The sequence below is a fragment of the Notamacropus eugenii genome, chromosome 6 (genome assembly GCF_028372415.1).
Source record: "Notamacropus eugenii isolate mMacEug1 chromosome 6, mMacEug1.pri_v2, whole genome shotgun sequence".
In the NCBI taxonomy this organism is placed as follows: domain Eukaryota; kingdom Metazoa; phylum Chordata; class Mammalia; order Diprotodontia; family Macropodidae; genus Notamacropus; species Notamacropus eugenii.
The window spans coordinates 214,192,011-214,213,771 of NC_092877.1; the positions used below are offsets into that span (position 1 = coordinate 214,192,011).

The window sequence follows — 21,761 nt, forward strand, 5'->3', positions numbered from 1 at the left end:
TTCAGAACTTCAGCATATTAAAATTCAGCAGAGTTATTAGAATCTTTTAGGTTCCAAATTGTCATCATGCCATGGGGTGGAAGCCTGACTGGATGGATTGTATCACAAAAATCTAGTTCAAGAACCTCCCATTAATATGGTGAAACATAAAAACAACCTTAAGAATCAATGTATCTTATTCTCAATTTAAAAAAAAAACTTCATGAACTAAAAAACTTGTTGAATTTCAATTCTTCAATTTTAAGTTTCATTTCTTCTAAGCATTGCTTAATAACATGTCCACAATAAATAACTAGCTTTTTTCCCCAAATATGTTGCAATATCACCACTCAAGAGTACATTCAGCTGCTGGCATAATTTCAAGTTAAACTGGTTAAAATATGAAATAAAGAAGTTACATATTGAATATAAAGAAAGGGAACTGCAGCAAAAAGTCCTGGGAAACAAGCAAATGCCATGCCATGAACTAATATGTATGTGCTTTAAGATGTACCCTTTATTAATTTACAGTATGAAACATTTTTTCTTATTAAATATAACATTTATATTGAAAATACTCTGTTAAAGTACTGTCTCATCATGGCCTGTAGATGACTGCAATCTCAAAGGTTATACCAGTGTAACCTAAATTCTGGCTGATCCTATCAAACTGTAAAGTCATTTGACTATGGGCCCAATGAGAACCTGTGTCTGTTGTCTGAGGGTCTGGCTTATAGATTCATGACCAAAGACTGATCACAGGAACTGACTTAGATTATAAGGCTGATGAACAGAATACAGATACCATGGTGTGGTTCCTCATAATTTTCTACTATCAAACATCTGTATCTATATCTATCTCTGTATACATACACATATTTTAGATACATATATGATATGTCACAGGTATAGATTAGTGTACTTATATTTTATGCATATATTAGTGTACATATATTTTACACACACACAAATATTGTATGATGTCATATGGGAGAATAAAATGACATTCAGAGGAATATTGAGATCTCTCTAAATACATATATAAAACACATGCAATATATGTATATATATGTATATACATATATATACCCATATATCCATACATATATATTCAGAGTTATAGAGGAATTATGATACATTCTGTCGGAAAAGAAAACTCTGTCTAAACAAAATCACAGATCATTGAAGACTTTAAGTATCCAAAACTTAGTAGAGAATCAGCTCTCACTAAATTTAAACTCGAGCTGGCTTCTGCTGTGATAGGTATTCTTTTAGACAGCAATCATGAGTGCAAATAACCAGTGACTCAGAGTTTCCTTTTTTCATAACAGAGGGTGAGACATAGTTCACACAAAGAAAATCAACCTGAAGCTGGATTTCAACTTATTTTTAAAAATATGGAAAATTGAAATAGTCTTTCACAATTAATACTGAAACCAATTCCATCATGAGAAAGCACAAGGGAGAATGAATCATTTCTTTGGACATCTGCATTGGTCTGTCTCAAAACTGAGGGATCCTAGACCCATGGATCTATTTTAAAAAGATATAGTGGAAAGCATTCTGGATTTGATATTGGAGGCCTTGGGCTCAAATCCTCAAAATCCTCTCTATACCATTTAGAACCTGTATGACCATTCTCTAGGCCTCAGTTTCCTCATCTGTAAAGTGAAGTGGGTAGATTAAATAATCTGTGAAGTATTTCCAGCTCTAAATCTATGATCCCAAGATGGAAAAGAGGAAAGAAATGGTTGCATTCCCAGTAATTTCTGTTTTCAAGAACATAACCCAGTATTTTATCTGTAATTCTTAAAACTAAAAGAGTATATTCCTATTGACTCATAACAAAGTAGAAATGGAAAAATAAACATTTAGAAAACTGAAATAGAAATTGAGAACTGGTAACAGAAATTTCTGAAATGAATGGTATTTCTGGTTCTAAGACTTGACTTTGTGGAGAGGAAGGACACCTAGTGAAAGTTTAAGGTAGAAGCAGAAGTACTGCTCTGCTTAACAATTATATAGGCAGGACACAAGATGGAAGGATCTGAAAGGAAACTTAGGGATCATCTAACTGTACCTTGGAATTTAGTAGAAGAAGAGGAAACTGAAAGGAAAGTGATTTTCCCAAAGTTGATTGTTAGTACGCAGCCATCCATTTGGAAACAACAGTAACAATTACCTTTATTTTTCTTTTGTGAATGTCAGTCCTGTAGTATGAGTCAAGTGCCCCACTTAACAGGCAAGCTATAAACACCTTTAGGGAATTGTGGTAACGGACTGGAGTCTAGCACACATCATACAATAAGAATTTATAAATTATAATTGTAAAAGTAAACATATATAAATTGTAAAAGTAATATCCAAATGGAGTAGATATCACTGCAATGCTACAATAAGAAAGGCATATTAGGATCATGAGTGCATTTTAAAATTCACCATCCATTGAATGCAAGTAGATCTATATCATTTCCACAACAGAGCAAAATAAATAAACAAATAAATAAGTGAAAGGCAGTGGTGGTTTTCATGTTTATAATTTGTAAAGCAGATGTTATTCCCTAAAATTATTTTTCACCTTTGTAAAAGCAGAAAAATAATAGAATACATGAGTTTTGTGGCTACAGGAAAAATATTTGATTTACAAATTTGTGGAACTGGTAAGTTATGTGGTTTCTGCCCCAATGTCTTTTTAAACTAAGGCATCAACTGGATTCATTGAATAAAGCACAAAATGTTACTTTTTTGAAAGAAATATTCCTTTACTAATGGTATTTAGTACATAGTACATACTTCACAAATGTTTGCTAATTTAATGGGCAACATACTTGGATAAAATCAGCCGTGGCTTCAATTTTGACATGGAAAAATATACAGTCATCCATAAATTGCTCAATTTCTCTTAATAGCTGAGGTATTGAATAGAGAGATGAGTGGAATGATGGCTTAAATGTTTTAATGTCTGGGATGCTTCTGGCTGAAACATAAAACTATTTCAAGAAGGGATCCCGTTTAACATATTTGATTTGTAAACCAAAAAGAGATCTCTGGACAAATTAAAGTCCCTGTGCTATGTGATTTTGTCAAATTTTATCAATATTATCTGGGTAAGACCTTTAGTTACCAAAATAAAATCTCATTTAGCCCAATTAATTCTGGTAAAACTTTGCTGAGAAAAGAATTATCCTCCAAGTGTTTAGGTATAAATTACTTCTGAAGCTGAAGATGGGGTATATAGATCTGCTGAGGAATAGGACTTTATCCTTTTTTGGATGCTTGAAAAATTTTTGATGAGATAACAGTTTTGTTCATGGGGACTGAATTATTCAAGATTTTGCTGAGGTTTTTCCTGTGGGGACTCTTGGCAAAGTATCTCCCACTGGTTTCAGTTTTTGAATATGCTTAGTAACTCCAAACTATGTGGAGAAAGAGAAATAAATGGAATGACCAGAGGTAAATAAATTAATAATTGTGCTTCCCCCCACAGAGATTATAAAAAAAAAATCTAGCTTAGCCACAAAGTAGATTGGGGTACATTAGGAAGAGGGAGAGATTTTGTTTTAAAATGTTATGTGCATCCCTCTATTTGTATAGAAATATAGATATTAGTTATTCAAAAACAAAACACAAATGAATCCTTATTAGATATCTTTGGTGTTTGTTAGCACATAATATTGGGAAGGTACCAATAACGAAAAACTTTATGTATTTATTTGTCTGTTTATTTGTCTTTTCATTTATTTATTTATTCTTAGTTTTATGCTTGTCTCTAGAATTCTTTAGCTGTATGGCCTCAGGCAAGTCATTTTACTTCTCTGGGGTTTAGGTTCCTCTTCTGTAAAATAAGATCTTGTACTATCAATCAAAATGATCATTGTTTTCATGCTCAGTTTCATGTGCCAGACATTGTGCCAATTTCTAGAGCTGCTAAGAAAATAAATGTCCTCAGGTAGCTTATATTTTAACGGGAGAGGCAACACGCACATAAATAGAGATTTACAAGAAACATACATAGTAAATGAAAAACAACTTTACTGGAGAAAGTACTAGAATGGAGTAGGTATATGAAACTAGAGTATAGAAAGAATGGGGCAACTAGGTGGTACAGGGGATAGAGTTCCAGGTCTGGAGTCAAAAGTTCAAATTTGGCTTCAGACACTTCGTAGCTGGGTGACCCTGGGAAAATAACAAACCTATTTGCCTCAGTTCCTCATCTATAAAATGAACTGGAGAAAGAAATGGCAAACCACTTCCATATCTTTGCTGAGAAAGACCCAAAGGGGGTCACGAAAAGTCAGACATTACTGAAATGACTCAGCAACAACCGGAAGGAATGCTACATCCTTCTTGTCTCCTTCCCTATTATACTTCTGTGTGAAATTCTAAAGAAAGTTACTGCAGCACTTCTGTATCAACATATGGCTTACCTTCAGGATATAAAATCAACCCCTTACATTTGAAGTTGATTTAAGTTCCAATCAGTTATAGCATTTACATTCACTCTCTCAGTTAGTAAGGAATTTTCCTAGAACTCTATAACTCGAACGCTCCTTCGCTCTCATCTACAATGTTTTAGACATAACCAAGTATGACGTGACCCCAGTCTCTTCTGTCCCCACATAGACCATAAGCTCTCTGAAGCTAAAATCTGTTATTTTTAAAAATCATTTTATTCTCAGTGCCTTCTTAGTCTGTCTTATACATATTACACCAATGATAAAAATTTACTGAATTGAGTCAAATTCTTCCTCAGTAAGGATCTGTCACTACATTGAAGGACTATTGAAAATTTGAAATCAATTTTTAATAGCTAATAAAAATAATCCAAGGAAGCACATCAAGACATTTCCTTTTAATCTCTCTGATCTACATAATGATAAGAATGAACTTTTAACAGATTTCAAATTCTGTTACTGAATCTTTGTAAAATGTAAACACTATCATTTTTACTCCCAATCTTACAACTTAGAAAATATAAATGTATACATAATGAATAGTGAAGTTTGAAGAAACTCAGATTTTAAATTAAAACTACATTTATGTTTTTTTAAAATACTTATATCTGTTCATTTTAGCCATTTCTTTTTTATTCTTATACAATCCAAAGCTATTTTTAGAAAAATAAAATTTATAATCAAAAATTGAAAATTGATATTAAATACTTTGGAAATGCCTAGCCACTTACCTGTGAGTAGATAAGTTATTAAGGCGAAGACCATATTTTTCTTCAGCAGTCAGGCCATCCATTAACAAGTAGAAAATAAGAAAATTGCTCTGGCTGAGAGGTTGAGAAACAAGCCGGGTCTTCTCTAGCATATAAGTATAAATCCTGGCTGATTTGGAAAAATAGAGATACAGTTAAATGGCATTTATTCATCTAATTTTCATGAATATTATGTATTTTCATGATGCTTTCCAACATGGCCTCATTCTGTTTTCCTATGTAGTGCTTTAAGATAAAATATCACAGAAAATTTAAATCTGAGAGGATGTTCCCCCTAGAGCACTGCCACTGAATGCAGAAATGTGGAATTTTCTTATAGTGTGCATTTTTGTAAGTACTGAAGTGTTCTCTGTACTCAAGAGGGATGTTTTTGGAGGTTATTCAACAAAATCATGGAAAACAAAATCCCACAAAATGAAATGGAAGTTATTATTCCTTTGCCATCCGGAACACTTGAAGAAAACTTTTTGTAGAAAATGAAGAAATAAGATTTAAGAAAATAAGAATTAAGAAATTTCATAAGATATCCCCAGGTACAAAAGGGATATAGTTGGAGACATCCAAGGCCCTTGAAACTACACAAAGGCTACTTCACCAGGTAAACACACATCTTCATGTACTGGCAGATAATTAAACAACTGATTAATTCCTTCAGTAATAATAAAGTGTGAAGCTCAAGTTGTTTGATGATAAGAGGCATGCCAGACAGATCTGTTAATTGTCATAGTTATTTCTAGGGAGTTTAGGGAAACTATTCTTAGGTTATCCCCTCACACCGTAATTAAAATTGGTGTGGGGAACTCCCATTGAGAAAACTCCTTGTATTGAGGCAAATCAACAGTGATCTGCAATGTATATTATTAGAGGGATACCTGGGAGCATTGAGAGCTCTAGGGATTTGTCTAGTCCCACAGACAACATGACTTTAACCAAAGTCTTCTTAATTGTGAGGCTGACTCTCTGTTTCACTGCAAAATGCTACCTCTCATTTCCTAGCTGCACCTCATACTTTATTCAACATATTCCTGATGTAGATCACAATAGAGATAAAACCAAAGGAGGTAAAATATCACATAAGGGCACACTAATACAAACTACTTTCACTTCAGCAAATTGGTAAATCAAAATAAATCAAGGTCACCGAAGTGACCCTGTTTCACCATGGCACGCTCATTGAAGAAGTTATATTCCAAAAAATGCCAACATGTGTATAAAAAGTCTCTTTAATCCTCAGAGATTATTTAGACCCTATTTCTTGATATGATTTATGGCAATATGTTTATACTTCTGTTGTCAACAACGTCAGTAGATCTCTGAACAACTGTCTCTTCTGCTTTTTTGCGATTAATGATCAGCAGTAAGAAATAATATGCTTGAACTGCATAAGAATATGTAAATGGTAGAAGTCTTCTGATATACAACCGGGACTCCACCCAGAGTCAGTATTTTTATAGGATAACAGTTTTCAGAAAGGTAAGCAACCTTAAATATCCATCACAACTGAACTATATGCAGGATACTACTTAAATAATTTATTAATTGTTACTTACATTTAGAGCCATTAACTCATTTGTGATTTGACCATAAAATATAGGGTAAGAACCAGTTCTATCTTTTAGACTGAATTTGCTTTTAGGAAGTACTCAGATCAAGCAAAATAGTCAGTGAGATTAAGAACATCAAAGAGAGTTCTTATAAGAGAAAATTTGTACCAGTACCTTCATTTTTCACTGAGCAAAAAGGTAAGTCCTGGACAACACAACTCGGGATGTCACCCAAACAAGAGGATTCTCTCTCTCTCTCTGTCTCTCTCTCTCTGTCTCTCTCTCTCTCTCTCTCTCTCTCTCTCTGTCTCTCTCTCCTCTCTCTCCCTCTCTCTCTCTCTGTCTCACTCTGTCTCTGTCTTTTCTCTGTCTCTTCTCTGTCTCTCTCTCCTCTCTCCTCCTCTCTCTCTCTTTCTCTCTCTTTCTCCTCTTTTTTCAAATGTACCAGAAAATGACCATTATTAAGGTACAATAGTGGTATTAAAGAGTGTGGGTAGAAAAGCAGAGAATAGTAGAGTGCTTCAAAAAACATTCTTTTTCCATTTTGTAATTGCCATTTTATCTGAGGGGATTTTCAAATACAATATCAGATATTAAGTTTTATATTCTTTTTGATTTTTGAACAAACCCACTGCTGAATTTATTTCCCTGTTATATTTTTTTATTATATTAATATTAATTCTTCAGATAAACCAGAATACAAGAGTATAAAACTCTTTTCCTATTAACCTCAGACACACATGCAATGAGGTTCCTTAATTGAGTCATTCTCTCCTCTTTTCATCAACGAAAGGAACAGAGAGGTGAGAGTGGAAGGCTTAGTAGGGTAGCCCTCATGATTATCACAGTTCTCCACTCAGGGATACAAATGACACTTCCACATGCTGATTCTATAATATGTGTAAGCTTTATTTAAAGCAGCATTCAAAATTAATCAAACTCCACCCCATAGAGCTACTTCAAAACCTTCCATTTGAATTAGAAAAAAAATGTAATTAGTAATCATCCTTGTTAGCTCATCTCCAGCAGGGAGAAAAATTGCTAAGGATTAACAGCTTTCTGATCAGTAGGGTTTCAAAAACTATCTTAATGGACATTTTACATTCTAAAAATGTAAAATAAAATAAACTGCTAGGGGGATCAAATATTCTTCCAGAAGGAAATGTCTTTTTTTCCCCCTATATTGCTGAAAGGAAATTGTAATAATTGAGGCAAGGTAATTGGTTTCTAAGTTAAAGAGGCACCTGGGATTTTTCAATTCTATGTATGTGCATTGAAAGGATGAACATTTCTTTTTACTAATAACTTGACCTGAAAGACTTTGAATTAAAAAAAAAATAAAGCTTTCAACATAATTCTTCTAAACTACATTTTTTGTGGTATGATCAAACATTATATGTGATATGAATGTGTGGACATTCATCAGTTTAAACTAAAAAAAAAAAGGGAAAGTCTACACACATATGTACACATACTATATATACACATTCTCCCTACAATGTGTTTCAATGCTCTCAATAGCTCCAGCATTACCGGTTACCTTCTCCCAACACCCACTGTGCTACCATGACTTCAACCATCTGCAAAAACGGAATTTGGACATTTTCTCTCTCCATATAATAAAAACTAAATAAAATATTGTTAATTGATTAATAGTGGCCCACTTACTGCTGCATTCCAGTATTTTCTAATTCCTCTGTCTCATTCATGAGTGAAATAATTTGGTATAGTTGAAACTGCATTGGGTCTGGGGTCAGTTGGTTCTCTAATTAAAACAGTTGGACTGAAGTTACCAACCTTATTTGACCTACCTCTCCCTATTACTCAGTGCTCCCTGGCAATCTTTCTTTAATCCTTTAATTTTTTTTAATTTGTATTATTTCAAAAAACATAAAATATATATTTTTAAAATGATGCATCTTAAATTTAATAATTTGTTGTAAATTTGCAGATATTTTTCCTGCACTGAAATTTTGATGACACAATATTGCATCATGTAACTGTATACTTTACGGTGTGTAGCATCATATTGCAAACAAGGCATTACATGCACATATTTCTGCCATGTATGCTGGACTTCCCGACAATGTGGGACATGCTCGCCTGATTCTTAAGACCTGTCAGCAGACTTGACCACTGGTTGGCTATAACTTGCATTTTGTGTGTTTATTTAGAAAACAATGTAAACATTACAACTTTCACTTTGTTACACAACAAATGAAACGTGTAAGAACCCTTTTGCAAAATTTCCTTCTTTTCTTATGCTCCCACCACTCCCTTATTTTCATTCAATGCCCCTCAATTGCACCATAGGCTACTACTGCCCTCCCCCTCCCCATCATTCCAGTCCCCCCAAGTGGCCATATCTCCCATTTTGGAAACATATGGACTAGATCATTACTAAAGTCTCTTCCATTGTAAAATTCTATGACTCTCTGATTCTAGTCTTACTTCTATCACTTGGAGATCCTAAGCATTTTCTGCGAGTCATATAATTTCCCTAAAACTCAGTTTTTTCATCATTAAAATGTGGATAATTAGAAACTTCTTGTGTCTCCTCATCCCAGGATTGTTGTAAAGAAAAGGGTAGCACCACCATGGCTGCCCCACCCCCTTCTTGGGAGGTACTCAGGTATTATCCTTGTTTAGGAGCATCAGACCTTGAAGTGGTCTTGTGATGCTTGCTGAGCATGTCCCAAGGCAGTATGGGCAAAGGTACCATTATAATAGCAATACCATTTGGTAGAGCTTCTAGGTGAACAGGATGAAAACTCTCTTACCTTAGCAAGAATGTTTCCTACGGTAATACATGATCTTACTACATGGACTAAGTACAGCCTTAGCAAGAAAACAGTTGGCTCAATTAATTAGATATTGTAAGTAGAAGCAACCAAGCATCAATTATATTACAACTAAAATCACTACAATTGCTGGCATTCTCCAGTATTCAAAAAGATAATCTTAAATCCATATAATAACTTATTTCTTGGTAAAGTTTTATTGTGGCTGATGATCATGGTGGTGGGCCCACAGCCAAGCCCTCCTACTAGAAGCTACTAGAAAGGCCAGGGGACTATGGAGAAATTTGGAAGGTGCAAAAAGGTAAAATGATGATTTAAAAAACTATAACGTGTAAATTTTTGCATGCATGTTGATATCACATTCCTTCTTTCAGTAGGCTAGAAACAACTTAGTTCAATATCTGATTAGCAAGCATATTTAATTAAAGTGGAAAGCTACTTTAATAACATTTAATAATATTTTAATAACACCCACCTGTGAGCCACTATAGTAATTAATTCTCCCTCTTGCCCATCTAAATTTGCTTTAATTACTTTTTAAAATGCTTTTTTTTCATGACTGGGTCTTCCTATTTCATCTAGGCTGGAAGTACAGGGTTTATTCACAGATTTAATTCTACCATTGATTGGCAGAATAATTCTGATCTACTCCCTTTCCAACCTGGGCTGAATTGTTCCTCCTCAGGCTACTTGTTGGTCTCCTCTCACCATGGCTAGAGGCTCACCATATTGATGGCAGACTTGGTAGGGAAACCTATTTAACTTATCCCACTGACGCTCAGAACTCCAAAGTTCAAGAGATCTGTCAACTGCGGTCTCCTTGATAGCCTGGATTACTGGGGCAAACCATCATGCTTAGCTTCTAATTACCTCTTGTATTATTTTCCTACATAATAGAAAGAATGCTAGATATTGAGCCAAATGGCCTTGGACCAAATCCTGTTTCTAACACCAGCAACTTGTTTCACTTTCATCAAATCCTTTAAAACCTTTGGACTTTAGTTCCTCATCAATAAAATGAGATAGTCCCCTTCATAGCTTCTGATAGCCTTTCAAATCTAAGTTTATGATAATATGGCAATTACAAAGTTTATCTGAAGGCTTCTTTTGTGCTGCTTGCCCTGGGAGCCAAAATGGCTGATTATAGCTTTGGTTCTGTTTAAAATAAGTTGTACCCCACAAAATATGCAAATTGGCTTAAACATCAATAAATCAAAGCCTAAGTAGACTATTAATCCCATGTTTGTAACTTCAGAGGGAATTGAACTTAAACAAAAGACTTTCTTTTTTTATTTAAATTATTCTAAAGAAAGCTTCTAAATTTGAATCTTGACCTGATGATATTCAGTGTTATTGATACACTGAAGGTGTGTTTTACATAGGGAAAGTGGTGATAAACATATGGAGAAATTTCTTCTAGCTATTGTGTTTTTCTTAATTTTCATAAACTTCCTTAATTTCTGTTAGAAACACCTGAGACAAAGTGAATATGCCTTGCTAAAAAAAATTTTAAAAACTATTTTAAGTATGTTAATAAAAGGTAAAGGTGAAAAGTGAGGCATTTACTAAGCTTGATGAAAGAATGGGATAACAAGTGAACCTGAGATTTCATTGACACTGAGGACTCTCAGATGAAGAAAATTCTTCTACCAATGTGGCTTTTCTGCAATTAAGTGGCTCTGTCATTGACAATTCAGGCAAATTGCCCATAGCCATACAGTCAACATGTACTGGAATTGGAACTTGAATCCAGGTTTTACTGGTTCAAAGTCCATGCCTATCTAACTATGTCAATTAGGAAACAGAAAGGAAAAGGAGAAATGAAAAGATTCATTAAAGATAAAGGAATATGAACAATAAGAAATAAGAAAATGATATACAAGAGAAAGCACTGATCATAAAAGATTTGACATATAGAACCACTTCAATTACTTTGCCAAGAAAACCTCAAATGGGGGTCACAAAAAAGTTGGACACAACTGAAACACACACACACACACACACACACACACACACAAACTCTACAAAGCATATTTTGAATATGACTATTTAACTGTGTTGTTTTTTCTAACTCTAAGTTTTGGAGGATAATTTTACATACACATTTATACCATGAACTCCAAAATGGCTACAATAATTATATGGAGAATAAAAACTGATTTTATAGGCAGAGAGTTTGAACTTATGTCACTTATTATGTGCTTAACAGAGTGTCCTCCTTACCTCAAGAAGTAGAATTCAAGCATCACTCCTTAGATCTGACAAAGTTATTATAATAGTTGCTTAATTTGTTTATCGTTGGTAATAGGGTAAAAATTCTACAAAGATGCATTAAGTGTCTTCTATGTGTAAATTTTAAAAATCACAATGTCCCCACAGTGATGGTGTTTGCACTGTGTTGCATTCTACTTGGGTATAGGGGAATATGGCACATACCATATTTATATAACAAAATACCATAAGACTATTATGATTATGTTTCTGGGTTTTGTTTTAATTAGATAAAGGACTAGTTCATTGTTTTTTTTTTATATCATATCTCCTATCGTTCAGAGCTATGATTGTATCTATTCATTGTCACAGCACACAATGGCTTTTGGGGAAAAAAATGCTATTACTTAGCAATTTATTGCTAGTCATTAAAGCACACCATGCTAGAATCATCAAATTGAGTAATAGGATATTAGAGTTGCAAGAGACTTTGGAAAACATCTAGTCAAAATCCTCCCTCAAACTTGAATCCTTTCTGCATCATCTCTGGAAAGTGATCACCATGTATCTGTTTGAACAATTTTAGTGATGGGGACCATACTATATTATCTACATATCCACATATATTCACACCTGCATTAATAACTATGTCTATATCTCTATTTATACCCATGAGAAGCAGTATACTGTAGGAACGTTTGATTCAAGTCCTCTTTGATACATACTGTCCAAAGGACCCAGGCAACTTCAGGACTATAAATTGCAGGGAAGGTACCTATTTCTACTACATTATGCTTGTGATATTGATTTTATGGATTATTTTCTATCTATATTTTATATTTATAGAATTATATACATATAAACTGATATAAATATTCTGTATGTATGTGTGTGTATAATTATGACCAACAACAAACACATTTAATAGCTATAATAATATTTTTTTTTGTCAGCTCCTGGATCTATGGAATGATTCTTAAATTCTATATTTTCAGGTAAGGAGAGAAATTCTGTTGAACAGAAAAACTAAATGACATCAGTTCAAATCCTCCATGTATAAAAATCCATTTCTATTTTGCATTTTTCTTTTTAATGCAACTCTATTAAATCTGTTTTGAAGGTAATTATATAAATGTATATGTAAAATTGTCCTGTAAAATATAGAGTTAAAAAAACCTATAGCCAAGTAACCATATTCAAAATATGCTTTTGGAGGATTGTTAAATATATCAGTTCTATTAAACATATATCTACGTATATATGTATATTCATTTTTATAGATATACAGTTCTTTTCCTGATAAATTTTATTTTGGAAAGAAAACTAAATTATTAATGCTATTCTGGAGGAAAAGGAATCACTTATCTTTCAGTTTATTAAGGAAAATTAAAATAGGATGAGATGTCTAGAAAAGACTTCTACTTCCTAAAAATTCCATCTAGAAGTAGTCAGAGGTAGAAACGATCAGTGCAAAATGGACATTATGGGGACCAGATGTTCTCAGTTTTTAATGATATGTCTTGACGGAGGATGGAACAAATTCTATAGGAAATCCTAGGGCATTATACAACACACTCCTGGACAACGTAAAGAAACCAAACAGTCATTGAAAAAAATCAGAATGGGTGGTGCGGGTGGTGCTGGTGGTGGTGGTGGTGGTGGTGGTGGTGGTGGTGGTGGTGGTGGTGGTGGTGGTAGTGGCGGTAAACTAAAGTTAGAAAGAAACTCAGCTCATATACCTATTCTTCTTGAAGTAGAATCATTCTTAAAGTGGATGTCCCATGTCTTATTCCTACCATACCATGTTTATGGAAGAGGATCCCAGAATTTTCCTTTGGAACCCATTTGAAGAGATCTCTAATTTTCAGATTTTTTTTTTTTATAAGTTTCTCAAATGGTTGTTCTTTAAGATGCAATGACATTCAGAACACAAATACATTGATTTAGCAGAGTTCCTTCCTGCCACCACTGCAATTGGGAAAAGCAATAAAATTAGAAGACCTCTTCATATTGAAGGGCTAAGACTCAGTAATTAGACTTTTTAGTAGTCCCCCTTCCAAGATTACATTTTTATGTCTATAATAAGCATTTTTTAATTACGATATGGTTTATATGCAAGTAACTGATCCAAGTTTCTCTAAATTACTTTATTTACTAGAGTAAGTTATGTATTTCTTTCTTAAATTACATTTATACTATTTCGTATTTGTTTAGAAAAATTCTTGTGGGTATACCAAATTTCAAAGACAATCATGAGTCTGAATTTTTTCAGTATTTTATATAGGAAAATACCAGTAGAGATGGGAGAACAAAACTGGAACCAGAGACATGACAATGCTGGTTAATTACTTAGCCTCTCTGAATCTCAGTTTCTTAGTCTATAAGAAAAGAATGAGATTTGCAATGCCTCTTCATAAGGCTACTAGTAAGAAAGCATTTGGTAAATCTTAGCTCATTATATAAATGTGAAAAGATAACAATAATAATGAATTTTATTGTATTCTCATTAGAAAACTGCTGTAAATTGATCGACTCAATTTCATTTTGCTGAATATCTTGATGTGCTGATTTTACCAAAATTGCTCTTGAGAAAGGGTTCATTTAGGTTCAGTTTTTAGAAAATTAATGTGGTTTCTTTCAATTTGGGTTTGCCAGTTTGCTTTAGTACATATTCCAGATTATCATAAAACTTAATGATCTGCTAAGGCATTTTGAAAAAGCTCTTTCATAGGTTTCAGTTATTGTAATCCAAGCTTGTAGCAGTGTTTAAAATTCTATGTCTCAATTATTAGTATCAGTAAGTGAAAATATTTTCTGAGTCTTGGTCCCTGTTATAAAAGGCAAGATGTGAAAAGGGTAAAAAGGCTTATTTCAAGCAAGCCAGTATTTGAATTGACAGCAGAAGCATAAACAAAGCCCTAATTAAGTCATTTGCTAATCTGTTTTCCCCGTAGCTGTCAAATTTGGTCTTTAGCCATGATAAATCCATTGAAATAGAACTGAAATGTTGAGGACCTGTTTTACTGTAAGTCCTAATCATTTCCTTGGGCATCTCTGCCATCTTGTGGTTCAACAAGGGATCTATCTGTATTCCAACATAATTTGTACTTACCTCCTGTTAAAGATTTTTTCTTCTCACAGAACTGCAGTTCAAAGTATTTTATAAAACAACTGGACAAGTCATTAAGTGTTGTCTTAGCATGTCCAAAAGCTTCTAAAACACAGTTGACCTGAAATATAACAAAAATTTGTTATGGACTTTGATTTTTAAAATGCATATACTTGATAGAAGTAGGGAATTTTCCGATTTTCTAATGTGCTTCTGTTTGCAAGACAAAGATTCAGATGAACCGAGTCATCTGAATGATAGGGATCTGTTGAGCTTTGAAAATCTTTTGTTCACTAGGTGACCTAGCTTGAAACAGTCACTTAACTTTGAAGCATGTTTATACCAAGGAACTGCAAAGTAATTGCTTCTTTCATCACTTTATAACAGACAGTAAAACAAACTAAATCATTCTTTATAAGGGTGTCAAAAAATCTGTTAAATTTTAGCTATAAATAATGACCTGATCCTTTCTTTCAAGTAGTGAATTTGAGTTAACAGAAGTTAAATGAAGTAGTGGACAGTGTGTTGGACTTTGAGTTAGGAAGACTTGGTTTCAAATTCTGCCCTAGCTTCATCACTCTAGGTAAGTCATTCAATCTCTATGTGGCTTAGTTTCCTCATCTTTAAAACTGGGATAGTAAAACATTTGATAAATTTTAAAATACTATGCAAATGCAAACTGCTGCTACTGCTGTCATCATGTGGTTGTTTTCTCATATATTACTTCATGCAACCTGCTTGGGGAAATTCCATAAATTGAGGAAATTTATAATTATAGAAATTCTATTATTAAAAGTCTTCACATTTATTGATGGCTCTCCAGGTGAACTATATAACATTGTTTTTCAAAATAGCTTCTTCTGTTTCTTTCAGTGATCAAACGTTCAGTGATCTGAACGTGATCAAACAATTCTCCAAAGAATGACTGAACTGGGGAGGGTGGTGAGGCTTTTCTCCTCTCCATATTTCAGAAAGGATTGTTTTATTTGAGGAAAATATCACACTCAAATGTCACTTAGACAAACTGAGTTTTCCTGAATGAATTAATTTGCATATTGTTTAGCTTTCCTAGAACTGAATTATTCTTATTTAAATGACTTTATTTGTATTTTCTGGATTTAGAAAACAATTTTTCCTGTGTTTTCTCTATAAAAATACCTCTTTCTCCCCTGCTTGTTTACAGTTATGAAAGATTACAAAAATATTTTGCTTACTACCTAACAAATGGCAAGTGATATGAGATATGAATTGGGGCTTGTAAATAGAATGTATTAATGTCTTTTCACTGGATGTCTTGGTGTTATTTGGCGTTACTTGTGGTATTTGTCATGTAGACTTGTAAGTTCCTAGAGATCAGAAAATGTTTTTTGATTCTTTTTTATCTATAACACTTGGCACAGTGCTTGGTACAGGGTTAAGTGCTTAATAAATACTTGTTAGTGACTGGCAATGACTTGAATTGCAGTGATTTCAAAGACATTTAGAAATTTGCCTAATTTTTAAACCTCTAAAACATATAGTCAGCTTCCTAGTAAAACCTTGACTCTAGGTTTGGTGGCACAATGGATAGAGCACTGGTCCTAGAATCAGGATAGACCTGAGTTCAAATCCAGTGTCAGACACTTGACACTTCCTCTCTGTGTGACCCTGGGCAAGTCACTTAACCTCAGTTGCCTCACCAAATAAATAAAAGAAGAAAAAAAGTTGACTCTAATAGAAATTTATTGCAAATTTTATTCCTAAAGAAAGCAAAACTCTTAAGAGGCAAACATTAGAAAGTTTTAGTGGCAGAAATACTACTAATATAATTTGTAATAGATTTCATAATACTACTCTTCAAATGTAATCTATTTTTGACTTCTTATCCAGTCATGTACTGTTTAATATTTTAAAGATATTAACATTTTTAGCTAATAAAGAAAACAGAAGGTAGTCCTTTGGCTGTGTGTCATTTTCAATATTTCATAGTAGTTATTTAGCAAAAATAATTAAAAGATAAATATTTAATAAATTCTTTTTTCTTTTAATAAACTCAAATTCTTTTTACTTATTAATCTTTTATTTTTCTTTTATTACTTATGACTCTCAAGGTGTCATATTATACTAATTTATAGTCAAATAAATATGCAAGGTATAAAGGTTACATTGAACTATAAAACATTAGGAAGTAGAAAAGAAAGTTGCATTTATTTTTATATGTTGTATTAAATGCGTACATATGTACATAATAATGTAATTTTCTTGAGCATGGGGCCAATTTCATTTTTGCCTTTATATATTCAGTGCCTGATAGCACATAGTGGGCACTTTTAATAATGTTTGTTGTTATTGTTGATTGACTGATTGATAGAAGTATAATCAGAAGACCTGGGCTCGATTCCATGCTATATCATTCTTTGTTGTGCCATGTTGGTCAAATTATTCACTTTCTTAACCCAATCTTGAGTCTTGACCCAATAAGCATAAGTTTTATAGGTTTACTAATGACTGTGTTAGAAGCCCTTGGCTCTCTGATTCTGTTATGTTATATTCATTATCTTAAGGTAATCATCATCATTCATTTTATCCTTTCCTATTCTTTTGCCACTGGAGAAATTTAACTGATTTTACTCACTTCAAGATTGTAGTGAATAACCTCATCTGAGCCATGGTTTCTGCTTAATAATCTGCTCTGAATTTTTTTTAAAAAATAGATTACTTATATCATTCTTCATAGTAGCTGTGCTATTTTTTCTCTTCCCGTATGTCCCAAATCAGTATATAATATCCTATCATGAGATCAACCAGCAATCGATCACACTCTCCCATCCCCAACTTCTCTCCTACATTTCTTAAAAATTCTCTGCTTTTTCTTCTAGTTGCCAGAAAGAACCAGCTTTTCACTAAGAGTAATCACTTTCCCTAGACCCTCCAATTTGCTCCCAGATACTTCAGAATTTTGCTCTAGTACTCCTTCTCTCTGCCAATTCATTTTTAATTACTTTCTCTGTACTGGTTCATTCCCATGTATCAACAGGAGTCTTAGGATTCCTTGAACCAAATTAGAAAGTCTTCCCTATAGGTAGCAGGGGAATCTCTGTAGCAAGACTCTCAAATAAATAAGTTATTTCCATGATATGTAAGGAATACATTAAAATGTAAAAGCATAAGAGCCATTCTCCCAATGATATATTTTCAAAGGATATGAACAAGCAATTTTCCAGGAAAGAAATTCAAATTATAAAGAGCAATATGTTAAAAAATGTTCCAAAGTGCTAATAGAAAAGTCTATTTTATCAATTTTATTTCCTATTTTGTTTTTTATTTTTGTACTATCTTTTTTGATTTTCAGAATTCCTATTTTCATTTTAATTTTTTTAATTTTATAGTTTTTCTATCATTTTATTTGCATTCCCAACTCATTGCTCTGATTTTTTTTTGTTAATAAAATAGTTAAAAGATATAAATTTCCCCCCTAAAAATTGCTTTGGCTATATTAAATTATGTGTTTGGAATATTTTCTCATTGATTGCATTATCTTCAAGGGAATTATTTGTTTTTCTATGATGTGTTTGTTGATGCAACAATTCCTTAGAATTAAGCTATCTAGTCTTCAGTTTATTTTTAATATCTTTTCAATTAATTTAATATAAATCATTTATTTTATATTGTATTTATTACATTATGATCAGTAAAGGATGGATATATTATTTCAGCTTTTATGTATAGCTGTGAGGATTTTATGTCATAAGAAATGATTATGTACCACTGAAATATATATAGTCCTTTCTCTATTCATTCAGTGATTGTCAAAAGTCTATGTTATCTAATTTTTCTAAAAGTCTATTCAGGTCCCCCTCCTAGTTGTGATTTTTTTTTACATTGATCTAGGACTGATAGATAAATTGAAGTCCACCACCATTATGATGTTCTTGTCTATTTCTCTTTGTATTTTTATTTCACTTTAAATACTAAGTAGCTATTTCATTGAGTGTGCATGCGTGCGTGCGTGCGTGTGTGTGTATGGAGTATTGAAATCAATTCATTGTCTATATTACATTTCAGCAAAATTTATTTTCCTTTTTAGCTTTTTAAATTAATTCTGTCTTTGATGTTGCCTTATTGAAAAAAATAGATGGAAAAATGCTACATATATGGAATATCACATGGACTTTCAGATGAGGTCTCTACTGAGCTTTACTTAACTGTTCTATTTTGTAATAAAAGATATCTTGTGAAGTGAGAGTAACCTGTAAATGGTCAAAATGTATAAAAAAAAACCCTAAAAGTAAAATTTCATATTAAAACAACTCTGAAATTTTATTTCACGAAAATTAGTTTGGCAAAGTTTAGGGAAAGAGGAATATTACTAAGGTATAGTTGGTAATTTCACTAATTAATTAACTATATTATATATGAATGTAATAGTGTTTTTACTATACAGCAATATGAATTTAATAATGTTTTACTGTACAGTAAAAGATGACAGAAGAGACTTTTTGGAGAATATGTGAAGATTTATTCAGTAAAGTGAGTAGAACCACAAAAAAAAATTGTGCAGTTGTACAAAAACAGCATTGTAAAGGTGAAAGACTTAAGAATTTTGATCAATATGATTCTAAAGGACAAATGATGACACATGCTATTCGTCTTTTGCCAGAAAGGTAGTGGACTCAGTAGAGAATAATTCATATTTTGGACATGGTCAAGGCAGGAATCTGTTTTCTTGGCTATGTATCTTTTGTTTTTCTTTTCTTTTGCCAATTCTCCCTTCCCTCCCCCAACCCCAATGGACAGGGGAGGAGAAAAATAGATTTTTTTCATTAAAAATGAAATAAAAATGCAAATAAATAAATAAATAATAAATGTCAGGAGACCAGATAAAAGTCTTCCCTTGACTTTTCTTTTTTATCCAGTTCCTTGTGGAGAGGATGTCCAATACGGATGACTCCACTTTCTCATTACCTACTCTTTCCTGAATTATTTACCATGTGTTTCATAGCCACTACACTACTGAGCATGCCTTCCAAAAACAATACCCTCCTAATTAGAAGATCTAATGACTTTTTCCAATATTCATTGTCCTTGATCTATCTTCATCATTTAAGACTATTCCTTCCTACTAGGTACAAAATTTTTCCCTTAGGTTCAAAGAATTATAATTTCACATTTCTCTTTTGTTGGCTTTTTCTCTTCCTGAGTAATCAAAATGTTTTCTTTTGTTGCCTTCAGCTCTGTTCTCTTTTCCGTCTATCCACTCTTCCTTAGAAATATCATTCACTCCACTAGTTCCCATACAACATCTCATTGCCTTCTGTCTGGACTTTTATAATTAGTCTCATAAAACAGTCATCTATTAAGGCCGTATTTTATGGTAGGTGCTAAGATTGCAAAGATAAAAATGAAACCAGCCTTGAAGAAGTTTGCATTCTATTGGGGGGAAATGAAGAATACAGAAAAGTCAATGAAACATAAATACAAAATAAATATATGGTTTATTGAGGGATGCAGGATTAACAACAAAGAATATTAAAAAAAGAACTCTTGGAGGAAATTAGCTGCACTTGAACTGATACTTGAAGGTTGTTAGGGGCTCAAAAAGCAGAGGTGAGAAAGATGAGCATCCCAAGCACGGAGGATAGCCTATGGGAAGGCATGGGGTAGCAGATGGAATGTTATATTGCACAGTGAACATCAACTAGGTCAGATTGGCTGAAACATTAAATGCACTATGGGCAGAAATATGTAATCAAGGGCCTTAGGAGGAGGAATAACCAGAAATAGCCTCTTGATAGTATTTCCACTTCCTTTTCAATCAGTCTTTTGCCCTACTAGTAGTCTCATTTTTCTTATGCTTACTGGTCATGTCAATTCCCTGATCATAAATTTTAGGTTCACAGGATTTAGAGCTGGAAGGGACCATAAATCAATTAATTAATCACCTAGTTCAACTTCTTCCTATGCAGATGAGAAAACAGGCATAAAAAATTGAAGTGACTTATCTAAAGTTCCCTAGGTAGTACTTAGGAGAGTTTGTTTTTTGCAGCAATTACTACTGTTGGTATTCCATCCTGCAAACTGGGTCATCGGAGGCTATTTGCCAGGGAGGGGTGTGTGTGGGTTGTGGAGGGAGAGATAAGTCACCCAGATCTGCTCTCCCATAGTCCTCCTGTTCATTGTATTATTTTTCTAATCTGATAATAGAATTATTCCTCCTTGCCCCAACACACACACACACACACGCACGCACGCGCACACACACACACACACACACCCCTTTTTCCTGAGAATTATAATCAGATCACCACTGTCACTGCCACTGGAAAGGGTGAGTTAATGAACTACTGTATTATTTACTTGCTCATGAACTTTGTCACTTTCCAAACAATAATTGCCTTCCTTGAACCCCATCCATCTTTATATTTCCTCCCTCATTCGAACGTTACTTTGTTGAGTAGGAACTTTGTTGAGTGTTCTTTTGGTATTTGTCACAGTGTTTGGCATATAGTAAGTGCTAAATAAAGGCTATTCATTCATTCATTTGCATTCAAATCCATAACTCTAGCACTACAAACTGCTGCTCTCTTCATTATATTTCTATTCAAAAATCAACCCATCAATCAATTGCCAAGTATTTATGAAGCACTTATTATGTGATAGGCACTTCGGATACAAAGACACAAATGCAGTAATTCATACACACAAAGAGCTAATGCGGGAGACAAAGGCATGTAGAGGTGTATATATAGTATGTCTTTAAGGATGTTAAAGACAAAGTAGGAAAATATAAGGTGAGATAAGAGGGGATTGAGAAATGCTTCAGGTAGAAGGAAAGCTTCATCTTGAGGAAAGAGAAAGAATCTAAGAGGTAGAGGTGAGAAGACAGTGCATTCCAGGCAAGGGACTAGCTCCCA

At 33.3% G+C, this 21,761-nt stretch overlaps 1 protein-coding gene across 1 annotated transcript in view; it reads right to left on the reverse strand.

Annotated features, from left to right (window-relative positions):
• The window catches only part of MYO16 (myosin XVI), an 884,880-nt gene that overhangs the window by 351,870 nt on the left and 511,249 nt on the right, over positions 1-21,761 (reverse strand). The window contains exons 17-18 of the mRNA XM_072621988.1: positions 14,872-14,989; positions 5,165-5,312 (exon numbers count right to left, since the gene is read on the reverse strand). Of these exons, the coding sequence (XP_072478089.1) occupies positions 5,165-5,312; positions 14,872-14,989 (266 nt within the window). The remainder of the gene's footprint in view (positions 1-5,164; positions 5,313-14,871; positions 14,990-21,761) is intronic.